The following is a 16128-nucleotide window of genomic DNA, read 5'->3' on the forward strand; positions in this document are numbered from 1 at the left end:
ATTTGATTTGTCTCTGTAAGAAATAAAATTTAACATTGAGTACATCCAGCAATGTAAGGAATTATTTTATAAATGCTTGATTGTGTATCTGAGTATAAACAAATCAAGTCATTTTTGTTTTATAGCATAATTTAGCTAAAATGATACATTTAATGGAGAATCCAATGAACCTTGTTATACTGTTACATCAGCTCAGGGCCAGAAAGCATCAGATGTCAGTTCCTGATCCCTTTTCCTTTGGTTCTGATAAGCTAGAGAATGTAGGTTTATTCATGAGACTTCAGCAAGGCTTTTTTCTTTCCATCTCCATGGGAGAGGAAAAAAAACATTAAAAGATCCTTAAATAATTCATCACAGCCACCCACTTACCAATCTCTCACTAACCTGAGGCACTAAATGTCCTTGCTTACTAACACCATAAATAACTGTCCGTAACCCTCTAGAGAATTTAGGTGCTTGTGTTCTCATATAGGTTGTTATTACAATCAAAAAACAAATTAGAGATAATTAGGTCTATGTTAATCATCAATACATTTTTGCTAAATCAGCCAATTCAAGCAAACAATCCTATTTTCAAAATTCTGGCTCAACAAGGTAAAAATACTAAAAATATAAGGTTATAATATATTGCAGCATAACAATATCTATACAAATTCTATTACATCCAATGTTAATTCCTGAAAAAAACAGAAGGTTATGTCCTTTTCTAAAGCATTTAAGCTATTTGTATTACTCAATATATGTTTAAAAAAATTATTATTGCAAAATCAATAGTATATAAAAATGCAGTTTTAAAAATAACTATACAGATATACATCCCTCACTTTTGATACGTAAAGGACAAGGAGCATTTAACTGAATTATATCCTTTAGGACAGGAGAAAATTCAACCACAGCAATAGCCACATCTAATTATATTGCAGCAAAACTGATTGGGTGGCTTGTTGGATAACATTTGCAGCTGACTAGCCCATTAGCTATTTAGTTCTCGTGATGCTGAAAAGGGTTTCCTTGAAGAGAACTCTTAACTCATATATTTATAGAGAAATTCTGTGCTGGCAGGTGCTTTGCAGACAGCTTATATTTACTCATACCAATCCAGAGTTCTTCAGGGATAGCATCTGAAAGCAAGAATTACATTTGATAACACTGACCACCAATAGCAGCATTCTTCAACCTGAGCACCCTCTACTATAGCTGGAGAATCATGGGAGTTAGTCCATGCACTTGGCTGACTTACAGGGACTTACTTACCAGGTAAGCTTGCCTTAAGGGAACAGGACTAGAATAGAAACAACCAACCTTCCCCATTCAGACAAATGGCTTGGCACATTTGGATCCAGCTGATTTCCCAGACAATTTGGAGGAAGGACTTGCATGATATTATCTTACTGTAATATATGTTATAATGAAAGCACAGTTTTGTTTCTTCATTTTCTCATGCTAAGCATCATGTTCCTCCCTTCTTATCTGTTTGTATAGGAGGCATACATCATGGGCAGCAGTAACTTCTCAGAACATAAAAAGGATTTTCGCTTTAGTAATCAAACAGTACGTTGCTTACAAATTTGGAAGGGTGAAATTCAGTATTGAAAAGCAATCAATGAATGATCCCTTCACCTCAACTTTGGGATTATTGTTTGTAAGAAAGGATTTTATTCAATTGTTCCCAGAAACCTCATTCTAATATTTAGAATTTTAACATGAACCTTATTAATTTCTTGAATTTATAATATTTTGAAATAACAGCTCCAACTTCTTGATGCTCATACATTTATAAAAATAAATAACTGCATACACTTTAGATTCATGTTCTACTTTATCATACACGTAGATAATGAAATGTCACAAAACACCAAACTGTATATTAATCTCTTCATTTCTGGACTCATCTCATTAGTTTACAGCTCACATTACACCATATCATTCCCAGAACTGACAGCACTACTGACTTCTATTTCTGAACATTGAGATTGTGTTTTCAGCACCTACTATCCTGAGCCTCAGGATAAACAAGTTGTTACACATTCATGTCTAAACCACATTTTTGTCCAAAGGCATTTGCATCTTCCCCAAGTAGCTATGGTATATTTCAAATACTCCCTTTCCTCCCAGCAGCTGCTTTTCTAAAGTGTTCTAAATGCATGTTTTTGTCTGTTGGAATTCAGCTGGGGAAAAATGCATAACATGGATTGTGACTTAAAGCAAAAGAGATTCAATATTTCTCCCAGGAAAATAGCACTTTAGAATCAAAATGAATCTATGGTACTGAAAACTGATCGCATCATGGGGAGAGAGAGAGACAAATAAACAGAACAATCTACCTTGTACTTTTATTATAGGAAGAGGGTGGTACCAATATGTTTATTTGCACTTCTTTTCAGAATCATTTAATCGTAAGAACTTACGTTCAATTTCTTGTGTGAGAGAAAAAAGTGACAATAATTTTCAAGTCTGGCATTAGAAATTTACCATAAATTTGGTGTAATTTAAATCTTTCCCTTACAAAAATAAACCATAAATAAGATATTCAGTGAAATAAACTGAGAATATATTGAAACTGTTTCAGACTAAAATGAGAAATGTATTCACTTTTGTCTTTCCCCATTGTTGTCTTTCCCCATAACTGAGGGAAATTTGTTTTTAATCTGATATGTTTTTGGAAATCTGGAATTTTACTAACCTTGTTGACATCCTGTTTTGCAGATAATTTGTTACTTGATAATTTTTTATTATACACATATTAGTGATCACCCCTGAACGTGTGACAGAGAAGAACTAATAATGTAAGTGAATCAATAATAAATGAGAGGAATGCATAGAGTTAGTCTTGCAAAGGTCAATTTAGTATTGTTTCTGGATTATAAGCTTTTCAACCATATTACAATTCTTATAACTGTTTACACCTGCAATTATTTTTATAACAGAATGTTACTTTGTTTTCCTCAAGGAAAATAGTGCAGTACAATTTTAACTAATATTAGTTGAAAATTAAGTTCCTTTATATTCAATGAAGCTGAATCCCAAAAATAACAAGGATGGGCTTGCATTCCTAATTATCTACAATAAAAGACAGATGAAACAAGAAACTGAACCATTTTAATTCTACTTTAGCAGCATTTTTCAATGTAAGTGTAGCTATAAAATTTTCATTGAACCTACTAAAAAGCTCAAAGGATAAGTAAAAATAAATGGGAATATTTCAAATTAGATTACTATTGTTTTCCTGAATTCTGTTCATTTGAGAGATATCTAAGTATGCTCTGACTAAAACTGTATGATAATGCACAGAAAGTAGTGCTAACAGACCATAATCTACACTTAAATTCTACTGCCTTGAGAGAAAAACAACTTATTTGCCAACACACTAATTTGATCTCAATGCCATAGGAATCTAAGGGAACCTTGCCACATTTTGAAAGTCTCCTAAACTTCTGTTTTGGGGGACACTACTTCCTGCACTGACATATTTGCTTATATTGTTTCTACAATAAGATGAAACACTGAAATTGCATCTTGTTGTGAAAAGACTCAACTTACTCCTTTCACTAATAGCCCATTCTTCCTAGAGAAGCAGATGTTGAACACGCTTCATCAGTTTAAAAGCGTACTGGAGTTTGAAAATGTCAGGACCATTCCAAAGCTTGCACTATGTTTGAGAATCTGTTTCTGAAAATGTTGCCAGAACAGTGTTTCTTTTAAATTCAAATTAATTAATTTTCTTAGAAATGCTGTTTAATCACATTAGAAAAGATTGTGTTTCTGTAGCATGCCAGTACTCAGAAAATAATACTCATTTCTATTCCATCATGCTTCCAATGTATTGAAAGTTCTGAAGATATTGATGTGTGTTCGGTTAAATATTTATTGGGGGTATAAAACCTGTGTGTTCTCAGAATTAAAACAAAGACCACGGATCAAGATCTAGGCAAATTTTGAGGTGGCACAAAATGAAATAAATGAACATGGAAAACTAGGAATTAGTGACATCCATATATGTTTTGGTATAAAAAGATGGAGAGGGTATGGCACTTTGTTCTCAAATGGAAAATAAATCATTTTCAAAGTGGCATATCAGCATTATACCTACAGTAGTTGTCCAATGCATTTCAGGTGTAATTGTTTTTTCAAAGTATCTAATTATGTTTCCACTTTCAAAGTCCTTAAAAAGGACTACACCTCTAAAAGGTGGGTTTGTTTTTAAAGTTCTTTAGAAAGTAGTACAAACCCCAGATCTGTAACAAAATTTTGCCCCTGATATCAAATCACTCCATTTCATGTTCTACTGTCAGCATGGAATATAACACAGCCCAATTCTTCCCTGCATCAGTGGAAAAACTGGAGACATTGCACCAGAGGTCCTCCATGCTCCAGTGCTGCCCAATCTTTCAGAGCAGCTCTCCTATGGAAAGAAAACATTGTGCCATAACTTCCAGGTGCTCATGTAAAGCAAGAGAGGACCCTGAGTAGCAAACTCTGATACTTTATTTAATGATTAAAAAGAAATTCTGTATGGAACACTACATTTGAGAGAAGGAATGGAAGAAGGAAAAGACTGAAGCATAGAGTGTCTGTAAAGGGGAACAAATGACATTGCATGCATCATAATGACATGTCATTTTGCACTGAAGCAAATGCATAATTTGTGTCATGACATCATGTCACACAAAACATTTTGACGTCATCATTTTGATACCATTGTAATTACTAAATCATGCTTAATAAATCATGCTAAACACCTATGGCAAATAGCGTTTTAGCTAATGATAATACCAGCAAGTAATTTATGTCACGTTTTCTCTCTGTCTCTGAGAAAATGACAACTTTTGTCTCGGGTCAAATAACAATGAAGAATATATCAGAAAGACTAAAACCTGATTCCAGAAGAATCTGGAGTATTCCAGTAGTGTTTGGATTGGTATTTAAAGTGCCACTCCTCAATATACTGCACCTTACACTCACCCAAGGAGCTGAAGGTACCAGAAGTGTCAAAGTGAGCAAATCATTGCAACATTCCTCCACAGACTGATGACACTGAACTACTTGATTTATCAGCCGAGCGTAAACAACATTTGGTAGAATCTGATGAGCTGCTTCAGAGGACGCTTGTCCTGGGGCAAGCAAGAAACTCAGATTTTGCCTCATGGCAAGCAGGTGTCTCCACAATTTGCTCAGTTTTCCTTCAAGAGCACTCTATGAAAACAACAAAAAAAGGTGAAGATAAAAATGATAAACATCCCAGGAGATAAAAACAAGTTAATTATGCCAGGTGAAAGGCCACTTTCCTAACTGAGCACCTGCAGGCACAAAGCAAACACACTGACATTGATATAAAAAAATACATCTTGGGAACTTGGTTGAACATCAAACTTCAGGCATTCTGTGCCTTTTTTCCCCCTTTCCAAGCCATCTGTGGAGAACATGTGTTGAGGGGGCATGATCTGACAAAGTAAAAAACACAACAAATTGCCAGACTTCTAGCTTCTTAAAATAAATAAGAAAACAGAGATCAAAGCCACCCTCCAAACAGGGCTGATTGTTTTTCCAAAAGAACAGCTTAGAGCAAGGGTAGTAAAAGGGAGGGAGGGAGGGAGGGATTAAAAATTGCAAACTTCAAAACAGAGTATTAGAAAAGTATAAACAAGAGAATGTTTATCTTTTACCTACCACAGAATCTTATGTTCTTTTCCTGTTTAAACCTTTAGCCAGCTGTTACTTGCAGTGTACTGAACAGCATGTTTCCATCAAGTGAAAATGAAAAAGACATTGCAAGAACTCATTTTGAAGTAATCAGCATAAAAAGATTAGAATTTTACCAAAGTTAGAGGCAAAGGCACAGAAGTTTAAGGAAATGCTGCTAAAACAAAAAAATGGACTAGCATCCATTCTGAAGATATATCAGACAAGAAATATCTACTTAAAATAATGACCCAAGGAAAAAAAAGTGCTGCTCATGCATATTTTTCATGCCTGAATATCACAATGTGAATGAGCATTCTAAAATTTTTTGTACAGTTTTGAAAATTTCATTTTAATCACTGATGTTTCTTCCCACTGTTAGTCATAATAATGCTACATACAGTTGATATTGTTCTTTACACAGCGAAAACTGCAAATAAAAACAGGTGTATTTCAGTGGAGAAAACACCAAATCATCAATACATGTGAGAACATGTATACAGACATAAACAGAAAGGACAGTGGAAGGTACATGCTACCAAAAGGAAGCCGTAAATCATACACACACAAAAACCAGTCCAAGCACAATTAAAAATGAGGCAATTGATCAATTCTAATATTCAAAACAGAAAATAATAACACTATTTAAAATAGGGAAGGCAAACTGAATCAGATCTGATCCAGATAATCTTATGCGGGGGCTTTAGTTAGAGATACCTAAGTCATCCATTTCTTTGTTCAGAAGACAGGAAATAGCAATACAGACTATATCTGGAAAAAGGCTATTCCCACTGGTACAAATGGAGAGAAGGCTATTTCTGTCTATTTCCTCTTCTCTCTACTAATCACAAAGCTATTTTCATTTAGTTCCAAATGGTTCCTCAGACTTTCATGAATATAGTAAAGCACAATGAACTGCAAGGCAAGTGGGAAATAAATAACACTTCCTCTTCAATTATACCAGTGGAAATTCTTTATCAGATTTCAAATGTTGGCATTTTGCAGATATTTGATAAATATTTGACTATTAGATAAATATCAAAATGCCCCCTGAAGTATATTTCTGTAACTTCAGAAACACCTCCTTTTTGGCGTGCTATTTTAATTTATTCACTTGGCCTTATACTTAACAGAGTCTTTCCAAATAATTTCAAGTTAGTTCATCTTATTCTTGGGAGTTCAGGTCTGAGCAAACAACAGATGTAGAACAATGAACAACAACAAACAGGATCACACTTCATCTTATAGCACAAGGAGGAAGGTTGCCCAATCAAGCAAGCTTCCATGAGTCCGTATTTGCCCAATACCCTTGTTGCTGAAGGCTTCTATTTAATTTCAAACAAAGATCTAAGATATTCCACATGGTGCTTTCTTTTTCAAATGTTTCCAATATACGACTAATTTTCTCTATGGCCTTCATTATGTAAGTTAAACAAGTTTTGTACACACACACACGTGCCAGCATAAACTTGCTAGTATATTACGCCAAGCACAGGGAACTGCATACTAACATGAAATAAATAATATTTTCCTCAAAATATATATTCAAAAATTAGGATCATAGTTGAGCTTGAAAACAAGTTCTCTTTCCTAAAACACTTGTATTATGCTTTACAATACATGTGAAAAATGATACATAGATTTTTAAAAATAAAATTCACTCTTTTCCTTAATGGTCAATGGAAGCAGTTTTATCAGTAAACAACAAAACTGGATCTCAGCCAAAATATTCAGTCTGCAAAGCCTTCAAAAGCAGTGCATCACATCATGCAGGAGTACATATAAAAAACACCTCTTTCCAAATCATTAAAGCAGCCACATTTTTGCAAGGCTCAAACGGCTGCTTAGATAATGCTATGGACTGTCTTTGCATGCATGTGCTCATACAGCTGCTTCAGTTCACTTTCTTCTGATAGCCCTCAATTTTTACACGGAATGTGGTGATTAATGTAAAAGGCCAGGACCTACTGAATATGTATTTGAGGAAGTAGAAATATCATTACTTCTGTGCAATTCAATTCAAGCAGTATCATCTGGTGTGATAAGAGACAGTTCTTTACTAATCAGTCATTTTGTCTGAAAGAGGTAAGGCATGGGATTAACTACACCACCTGTGGATTCCACCTCTCAAACAGTGAATGACTAGGTTTGTAAAGTAAAGAAAAGGAAGAATAGAGTCAGACACACAGCCCACACTGCTTAATTACACAGAAGAACTGTTTAAAAACATACAATTCCCCATATACTAGGAGGCAGGCTGAATTAATAACAAAAGCAACTATAAATTTTATACAGATAAGATTATTCAGATTGAGAGCTATAGAGAATATTTTATCACTGTTGTTAAATACATATTTTATTATTTCTAATCCTGCCAAAAGCTCCACAAGTACAATTCTTACATGGAATTTCAAGAGAATTGCATGCACTCCTTAAATACAACCCCCAATTATACCTATATATCCTAATAACTAAATTAAAACCTGGGAGGTAAAGTAATATCCTCTGGTTTTGGATACAATGTTTTAATAGAAAGTCTCGTTTAAATTAATTGATTGTAATGCCAAGTAAATGTGTTCATCATTATATAGATTACTTCAGTTAGTATGAAAGCTCCACAAATTTTAAGAGTAGACTATGAGATAAAAAAATGTTAGAATTACAAACGTGTACTAGAAAAGAATGAATGTCACTCTTTTCATATTTCTATAAGGTGACCTTTTCCCAAAGCTAATTAAAAATGTGAAATGTTCCCAATGTAAGCCTTCTATTTGTCATTGCCCCTAACATGGAGTATTATGATTGTCACAGCAAATGGTGCTGTGGTAGTAGGGTTTAACAGTAAAGCTTGATGCACGTATGTTAATGTGTAATGCAAGCTCTTCTCAGCAGGTGCTCCATGTGATGAAGTTAGTTTCATGAATAATTCAACAAGGAAGCTTCTTTGCAGAGATACTTTTCTCAATGTTTTTCAAGTGAGATCAGTAGAAATCAGGAGCTGTCATTGCCAATTTGCTTCAGTCCAGATTCTAAAAGTGATACTTTTGGTATATTACTGAGGTTAGAAATGCACTTGTCTTCTTTTACATGTCAGCTATCAAGGACAGCTTTTATTTCCACCCTTACCTCTCCAAAATCAAGAACTGGCATTTTGTGAATAGTTAACAAAAATGAAAGTTTGGAAGCAATGCATCATTGCTTCTCTTACTCACAAATGACTATGCCTGGTACGGGGACTCATAGTACCTTTAAATTTGATCCCCAAACTATTCCTTACAGAGTTGCAATTCAGATCAAACCTCCAGCTGCATTAGTATTTTTCTACTGCTAAGCCAGAGCACAAATTAATTCTTCATAATACTTGTGGACTCAGAGCTAGGCAAAGAAACAGTCATGAACAAAAAACCTACCCTACAACACATATGCCAGAGTATTCAGGCACCACATGCAGAACAAATGTGTTGGCATCACTTCATAGTTCAGGCTGGGTTCTCTTTTAAGGAAAGTGCTCTTTCATTTTATTTACAGGTAGTCCTTGACTTACGACTAGCACTGGGACTGGAATTTCCATTGCTAAGCCGTGTAATTAGGCAAAACATCACATGACTGCATCACTTAGCGACAGCAATCCTGGCACTCCCCGTTGTCATCATTAAATGAATTCCACCAGTCATTAGCCAAGGACCCAACCCAAGCCAAGCCATTCCAGGCTTGGTCCCTCACAGCCCTGAGCCTCAATAAGGTGAGTCCCTCCGGTGGGAGGAGATGGGCAGTGACAAGTTTGATAAATAAATAAATAAGGTGGGACTGCCTCCAACTCCCCCCATCTCTGCCCTTTTGGCCGCCCTGAACCCTGCCTTGCGGTGTGGCAATCAGCCCCAGAACCATGCAACTGTCTTCTCGCCCCCACTGCTGACAAGACATGCCCAGTCTGGCCCTTCACACCAAGAAACCCTTTTGTGCCATGCTGCCAGGGCTGGGCTTTGCTCTGTGGTTCAGGGGCTGGGCAGGAGGAAGGAGAAGGCCTCACAAATGGCCAGCAGTTTCCAACAGAAGCTTCACAGCATGCGCCAGAAGTGCCGCTGGAGAGTTTGCAGGTGCCTCTGGCACATGTTCTGCAGCTCACAATGGAAGCTGCTGGCCATTCATGAAGCTTTCTCCTTCCTGCAAAGTCCCTGAGCCACAGTGCAGTGCGGCCTGGCCCAGCAGGTCAGCTGGGGTGGCAGAGCGCAGGGCAGCAGAGGTCTTGCAGTACAGGGTGGTGAGGACAGCTGGGACTGGGGTGGGGTGGGGTCGGGTGGCTGAGGCTTTCAGGGGTGGCTTCACCCTGCGCTGCAGCACAGGGGCTGCTTGCAGCCCCAGAGCCACAGTATGCCAAGTAGTCCCTGAGCTGCTTGGTTCTGGGGCTGCTTGCCATCCCGCAAGGCAGGGTACAGAGCGGCCAAAAGGGCAGAGATGGGAGGGAGATAAGCAGGGTAGAGTTGAAGCGTCCCTGCAGTCATAAGTGTGAGTGGGCTGCCAAGCACCCAAATTTTGACCACGGGGGCTCTGCAACAGCTGTAACTTCAGGTACCAGTTGTAAGTCCATTTTTTCAGCACCATTGTAACTTTGAACAGTCACTGAATGAATGGATGTAAGTTGAGGACTACCTGTAATTACATACAGCTTATATTACTGCTTATGGAAAAGGATGCTTGCATAAGTCATTTCTTGGGAGAACTAGTCCAAATAATTCGATCAGGTACATAATTTTGCATTTAATTCAGAATGCTTCAATGTACAAAACCCTTCTGATTCACTTTTAATGATTTTTTTTTACAAAACTCAGCTTATCAAGGATCCTGGCATCTAAGCTCAAAAGTAAGAATAATAAATGTTTCAATATTAATACTAATTGGCATAAATATCTGAATATACAATAAATAACCTAGGTAAGGAAAACATACAAACATGGCTCCTGGAATTCTTTCCAAACCCTTTACCATTGGTGGCCACCTGTATGTATGTATTTCTTTTATATGTAACAAAATAAATGTTTGTGGTGTATACTCTCCTCAGGAAATATGTATACATGTTGCCTCTGTTTATCTGCAGGTTCTAATAAGGGCAAGTGTATGTGTATAGTCTGTCTGTGCACACATGAGGTTCTAATGTGGGAAGATACAAATGTGTTCCCTCTGTGTATGTGTAAGCAAATCTAATCAGGGTGCTGCATATGCATATGGGTCTATGTGCACTTCTGCTCTACCCTCCTGTTGCATCTCTCTGTGGGTGGAATAAGCACTGAGCTACATATGCTCCACTCTAGGTCAAGTGAGCAGGAGGGAGGGGGACTTAGAATGGAGTAGTCAGCAGAATTACAGACTGATATTCAACTGTTTCTTTGATAGTGTGACACTGGGGAGTTGTTTTCTCAAATGTTTTTCTCCACAGCTCCCTTCCAGATCCAGCCTATTTTCCACGCTGGTCTTTCTTTTGTCAACTTCTTCTGCCATGCCAAATCCATTCTATTTCCAGAGCTATCCTGCTGACAGACAGACAGATGGACTAAGCCCTGAGCCTCTTCACATTATTTCTTTCCAACATTTCATTGGGTTGAAAATAATTAAATGACATTTACACAATGCAAATACTAGGAAACAACTAAAAATATTGACTTCCATATTATTAAAGCCTTACCACATATCTAAGATTTAAATTTTCTATTCTGCCATAACAAACATCCAAAAGGGTTATCGGCTGGACAACAAGATTCCCTCCAAATGTCCAAGGCAATGCAAGTTTTGATAGATCAGAAACCTAGAAGAAACATGCAGTAGGATATTTTAAAACAATTTAAATTCAGCCAGTCTAAATCATCTCAGTTTATAAATACAGTATGTACAGGCTCTAAGAAAATTTCTTTTTTTAATGATCAAAATGCTTTAATTCATTAATGTCAATAATAAAACTACTGAAAGTTAAGCTTGAATCTAGTTTCTTTAACCAAAACATCAGAAGCAATTTCTTATTTCTTATTAACTTATTACCTATTTTCAAGACAATCAACAAATTCCTAGCAGACTCACATAACATTTTCAAAGACCTCATATTTTTCTATTCTTCTAATACTTATATTTGATAGACAGCTGTATTCTTTAGTTGTACAAAGTATTAAATGAACATAAAAGGTAAAGACTCCCTTGGTCATGTTCAATTCTTGGTGACTACATGGACACATCCATGTTGTTTTCTTGTCAACAAAATGGTAGTAGTTTACCAGTACCTTTGCCTTCTTCCTATGATTTACTATTTAAATTAAGATGTACCATGTCATTCTTAATATAATAAACAGAATATTCTTGTTCAGTGCTTGGACAGAACCAAACAAGGTAAGAACATATATTCAGATTATTCCTATACACCAGAGCATGGTTCCACATTGTATGCAATTGCCTCCAGTTCATTTTGCACTGCTTTGGTCACTAATTCCCCATTCTTATAGTAGTTCAATTACTTAGAATTTTAAATTGTGTCAAAGCAGCTATAATGCTGCAATTTATTTTTTCTTTAAGAACAGCTACTATACATAATTCAAAACAAATATTCAAATGCATAGGGAGAATGAGAGAGTTCCAGAATATGGAAATGTTGAATGCTTGACCTTTTATTGTGACAACGGCTGCCAATGCACAAAGATTTACTAATGATGATGGCACCAAGGCAATTTGAACATCTAATTCTTACACCTGAACCCCTTCTTTAATCTGCTGTTCACTGCTTGAATAAGGAACACCATATGCAACTGCGTATTTCTCAAAATGCAGGAAATTAGTTTTGAATGAACAGAATCATAGCACTACTGCAGCATTGATGAGAAGTCAGTCCATTCATATTAATTAGTCACTCATGTTTACCAATATAAATGGAGTTGAAAATGAAGCCTGCTGACATATCAGTTGCCATCTTATCTTTTCCAGGAGCCTTTAAAGGAAATGTTTTTTGGTTGGTTGTTTTAAAAGCATGTCTAGCTCAGTTTTCAGAACACAATATTCACTAGTTTTCGGGAACAGATCTTATGTTGAGTTATACTGCCCTCTGTAGCTATTACTTTGACATTTGAAACCAGCTACCTAGCTTCTTTTTAAAGCTGTAACAATTGTATTAGCCTTTAAGGAACCACAAGATTCTTTACTGCAACAGACTAACTCTCTGGAAAATAGTTTATTTAAGGCTTATATATTTGCAGTAGCAGCCAAAAAAGACCGAAATACTCAGGTACACTAGCAGATTGGTCAACACGCTAAGAAGTTAAAAGTGGAAAGAGCAAACCAGTTACAATATTAAAATACAAGAGGTGAAAGGTAAAAACCTTATGGGATGCTCCATATTTTATGATTGATTAATTATAGTTCAAATGCGCACCATATTTTATGAACTATTAATTAGTGGTCCACACCTACATTAATTTACATTCTAGATTATATTTGGCCTTTAGACTATATTAAATCCTTCCAAAGTGAACAACTGGCATCTTGAAAATTCCCCACCACCTACTATTGTTTTTTTGCTTCAGTGCCATTACCAGGAACACAAAAATCATGTTTTAAATGCAGAGAGAGAGCAAGACCACCAGCTGAATTATCTAATGTAGGGCACCAAAGGTGAATACCTTGAATTCAGGCCCTCATCTGATGCTAGATGCCTTATCTCATCCATTCCCAATTGCTGTACCTAGCCTCCCCTCTCCCTAATGTCCCAAGAGGACTTTATGTTCCATTACAGCTAATGCAAATACAAACCAATGAAAATGGGATTTCATACCTTAGGAGCAGCTTACAGGCTCTTAAGTATTTACAAAGCTAGCCTATGTGATGGGAGATATGGGGGGGATCTCTGGTTTTTACAGTACATTAAGACAGGTTCATATGATAGTCTAGCGCCAAACAATTTCTGCCTTTGTAAAACTAAACCACCATCTTGAATTGGACCCAGAAACAAACCAGAAGTCAGTGAAGTTGTTCCAATAAGAGCATCCTGAAGTATTCAAAGTATGGCAGTAATATGGCAATGCCTGGAACTTAGCTGCTATGTTTTGGACTATTTCTTTATTCAAATTCTATTTATTTCGAATCACAGAATGTTCAAGGTAGTTTTCAATATAAAAGATTAAAAAAAAGATTTTTAAAGAAAAGCTAAAAATAAAACAAAAGTATTTCACAATAATCACATATTAAATGTAAAAGATGAGGCAGGCAAGCAAGAACTAGCACTTCCCAAGTCAGAGATGGCTGTTGTATAATTATTAAAAACTGCTCATCTTCTAGGTCACCAAGTGTCTTGCTAAATCCTTACATCTTTGTACTGGCAATAGACAATCAACTGTTCTGTTGGTGATGCTAACATGGGAACCAGACTCCACAACAACCCTGGTTGTCTACTTTGCCCACACATCTACACCAACAGCACCACAAAAGGCCCCAACAAATATACACACAAAATAGAGGCATGAGAGCATTAGAAGAGTATAGTGGAACATAAACAGTTCTATATATATGGTATATGAGAGACTATTAGGTTACAAAATGCCATTATATGTCAAGCTAGGTGCACAGAAGTTTAGTTCATAATGTTGATTTCCAAGCACAAGCCCAAAGTCATCATCTGATGGATTTTGAGCATTGCTGCACATAACCTGACAATATTGTATGTTGTGGAAAGATTAATATCCAATATTAATCCCTTAGATGTATTTATTTATTTACTTGTTTATTGGATTCCTGGACTCAGTCAGTACCAAGCCTGTGACTACGTTTACAGTTGCTGTCTGAAGATATTGGTAAAAATGACTTTTTTCTTCTAATACTTCTCCCTGAGTTCATGTATCACTGGACTGTGGCAGGCATCCATTGTGCTATCTTGTTGGCTGGCAGCCAGCAGTGCCAACACAGAAAAATGGCTCTTGATCTTTGACACTGTCCCTGTAATGTGTCTACATTGGCAGATCTTCTATAGCTTGGGTAGGGCTTTCACTTTGAGCAGAGGTGTCCCCATAGAGTTCATGAAAATAGGTTTCCCAGGTCGCTGAAGGGATACGACAATGCACCATAGACAAACCATTGTTATGACAGCTTGATGTCACAGCTTTGGCAAAGGTTTATGAACTGATAAGTTAAACAGTACAGTAATTGGAAATTTCTCTCAGCGTGAACAAACATCTGCATTCTTACGAAGTATGAAAATATTTAAACTTCTGAAAAAGCAACCAAGTTATCTGCAGGTATTATGTATAAGTTTGCAATGTATTCTGCTAGTTGTCTTATTAGTAACCTTTAAATCAGTGGCATAAAGTCAAGATGGCAGCCATGACTGCATGGGTGAAGACCAGCCTCCTTTTTACATCTATGCAATGTGTTGAAAGGTGAAAGGTCCCCTGTGCAAGTACCGAGTCATGTCTGACCCTTTGGGGGGACACCGCTTTCACAATGTTTTCTTGGCAGGCTATAAGGGGGTGGTTTGCCATTGCCTTCCCCAGTTGTCACCTTCCCCAGCAAGCTGGGTACTCATTTTATGACCTCGGGAGGATGGAAGGCTGAGTAGACCTGAGCCAGCTACCCGAGGATCCAGCTTCCGCTGGGACTGAACTCAAGTCATGGGGAGAGTTTCGGTTGCAATACTGCCACCTACCACTCTGCGCCACAAGAGGCTGTATGCAATGTGTTACACATATATAAAAAAGGGGGGTTTGATCACACAGACACAACCACCATCTTGACTTTTTTGATACACCTTGTGGAGGCCCCTGATCCTATGTTTAAAAAGAATTCTTCATATAAATAGATTCCTCATGCTATCAAAACTCACCTGCTGGTGTCGCTGCAGTTTGAACTTCATTGTCTGGCACATCTCAATTATTTGAAGAAGTTCTGGATGTGGAATTATTTTCGATCCAGTTCCTTCAGTGCTAAGGAAAGAGCTATAAACAATTGTAAGGCATTAGAACTGTTACAGCAGCTTAGTTCATTTTCATTTAATATTTTTCATACTTATGTAGCATGTATTTGTACTCCACTTTTAAAATTTCAAAGATCAAATACGATAAAGTTATGGTTTGATTATAAAGTTGATTTTTCAACAATGAAGTTATTCACTAAAAAACAGTTCAAAGTTCCACTTCTATATAGCCAGAGAAAAACCAACAGAAATACAGATCATGTGAACATATTTGAAAACACACAATTTAAACTTCTCTTTGATTTACTGTAAAATTTTAAAATGATAAATAATTGGCATGTTTTCCAACCATATAGTGCAAAATATACTAACCAGCTGTAAAGGAATTTATAGGTGACTTTGGGAATGGTATGAAACAGCCATTCAGGAGAGACTTGGACAAGAGATTACACAGTCCAGTAATTGAAGGAAGTGTGAGAAAGGAACTCAAAATAATCCCACCTTGATTTTGTTTA

At 36.6% G+C, this 16128-nt stretch overlaps 1 protein-coding gene across 1 annotated transcript in view; it reads right to left on the minus strand.

Moving 5' to 3' along the window:
• LOC134491557 (uncharacterized) overlaps positions 1-16128 on the minus strand; it is a 50778-nt gene that overhangs the window by 20034 nt on the left and 14616 nt on the right. The window contains exons 6-8 of the mRNA XM_063295396.1: positions 15524-15635; positions 11360-11479; positions 4963-5193 (exon numbers count right to left, since the gene is read on the minus strand). Coding sequence (XP_063151466.1) covers positions 4963-5193; positions 11360-11479; positions 15524-15635 — 463 coding nt within the window. The remainder of the gene's footprint in view (positions 1-4962; positions 5194-11359; positions 11480-15523; positions 15636-16128) is intronic.

This window comes from Candoia aspera, chromosome 2 (assembly GCF_035149785.1).
Source record: "Candoia aspera isolate rCanAsp1 chromosome 2, rCanAsp1.hap2, whole genome shotgun sequence".
NCBI classification, from domain to species: domain Eukaryota; kingdom Metazoa; phylum Chordata; class Lepidosauria; order Squamata; family Boidae; genus Candoia; species Candoia aspera.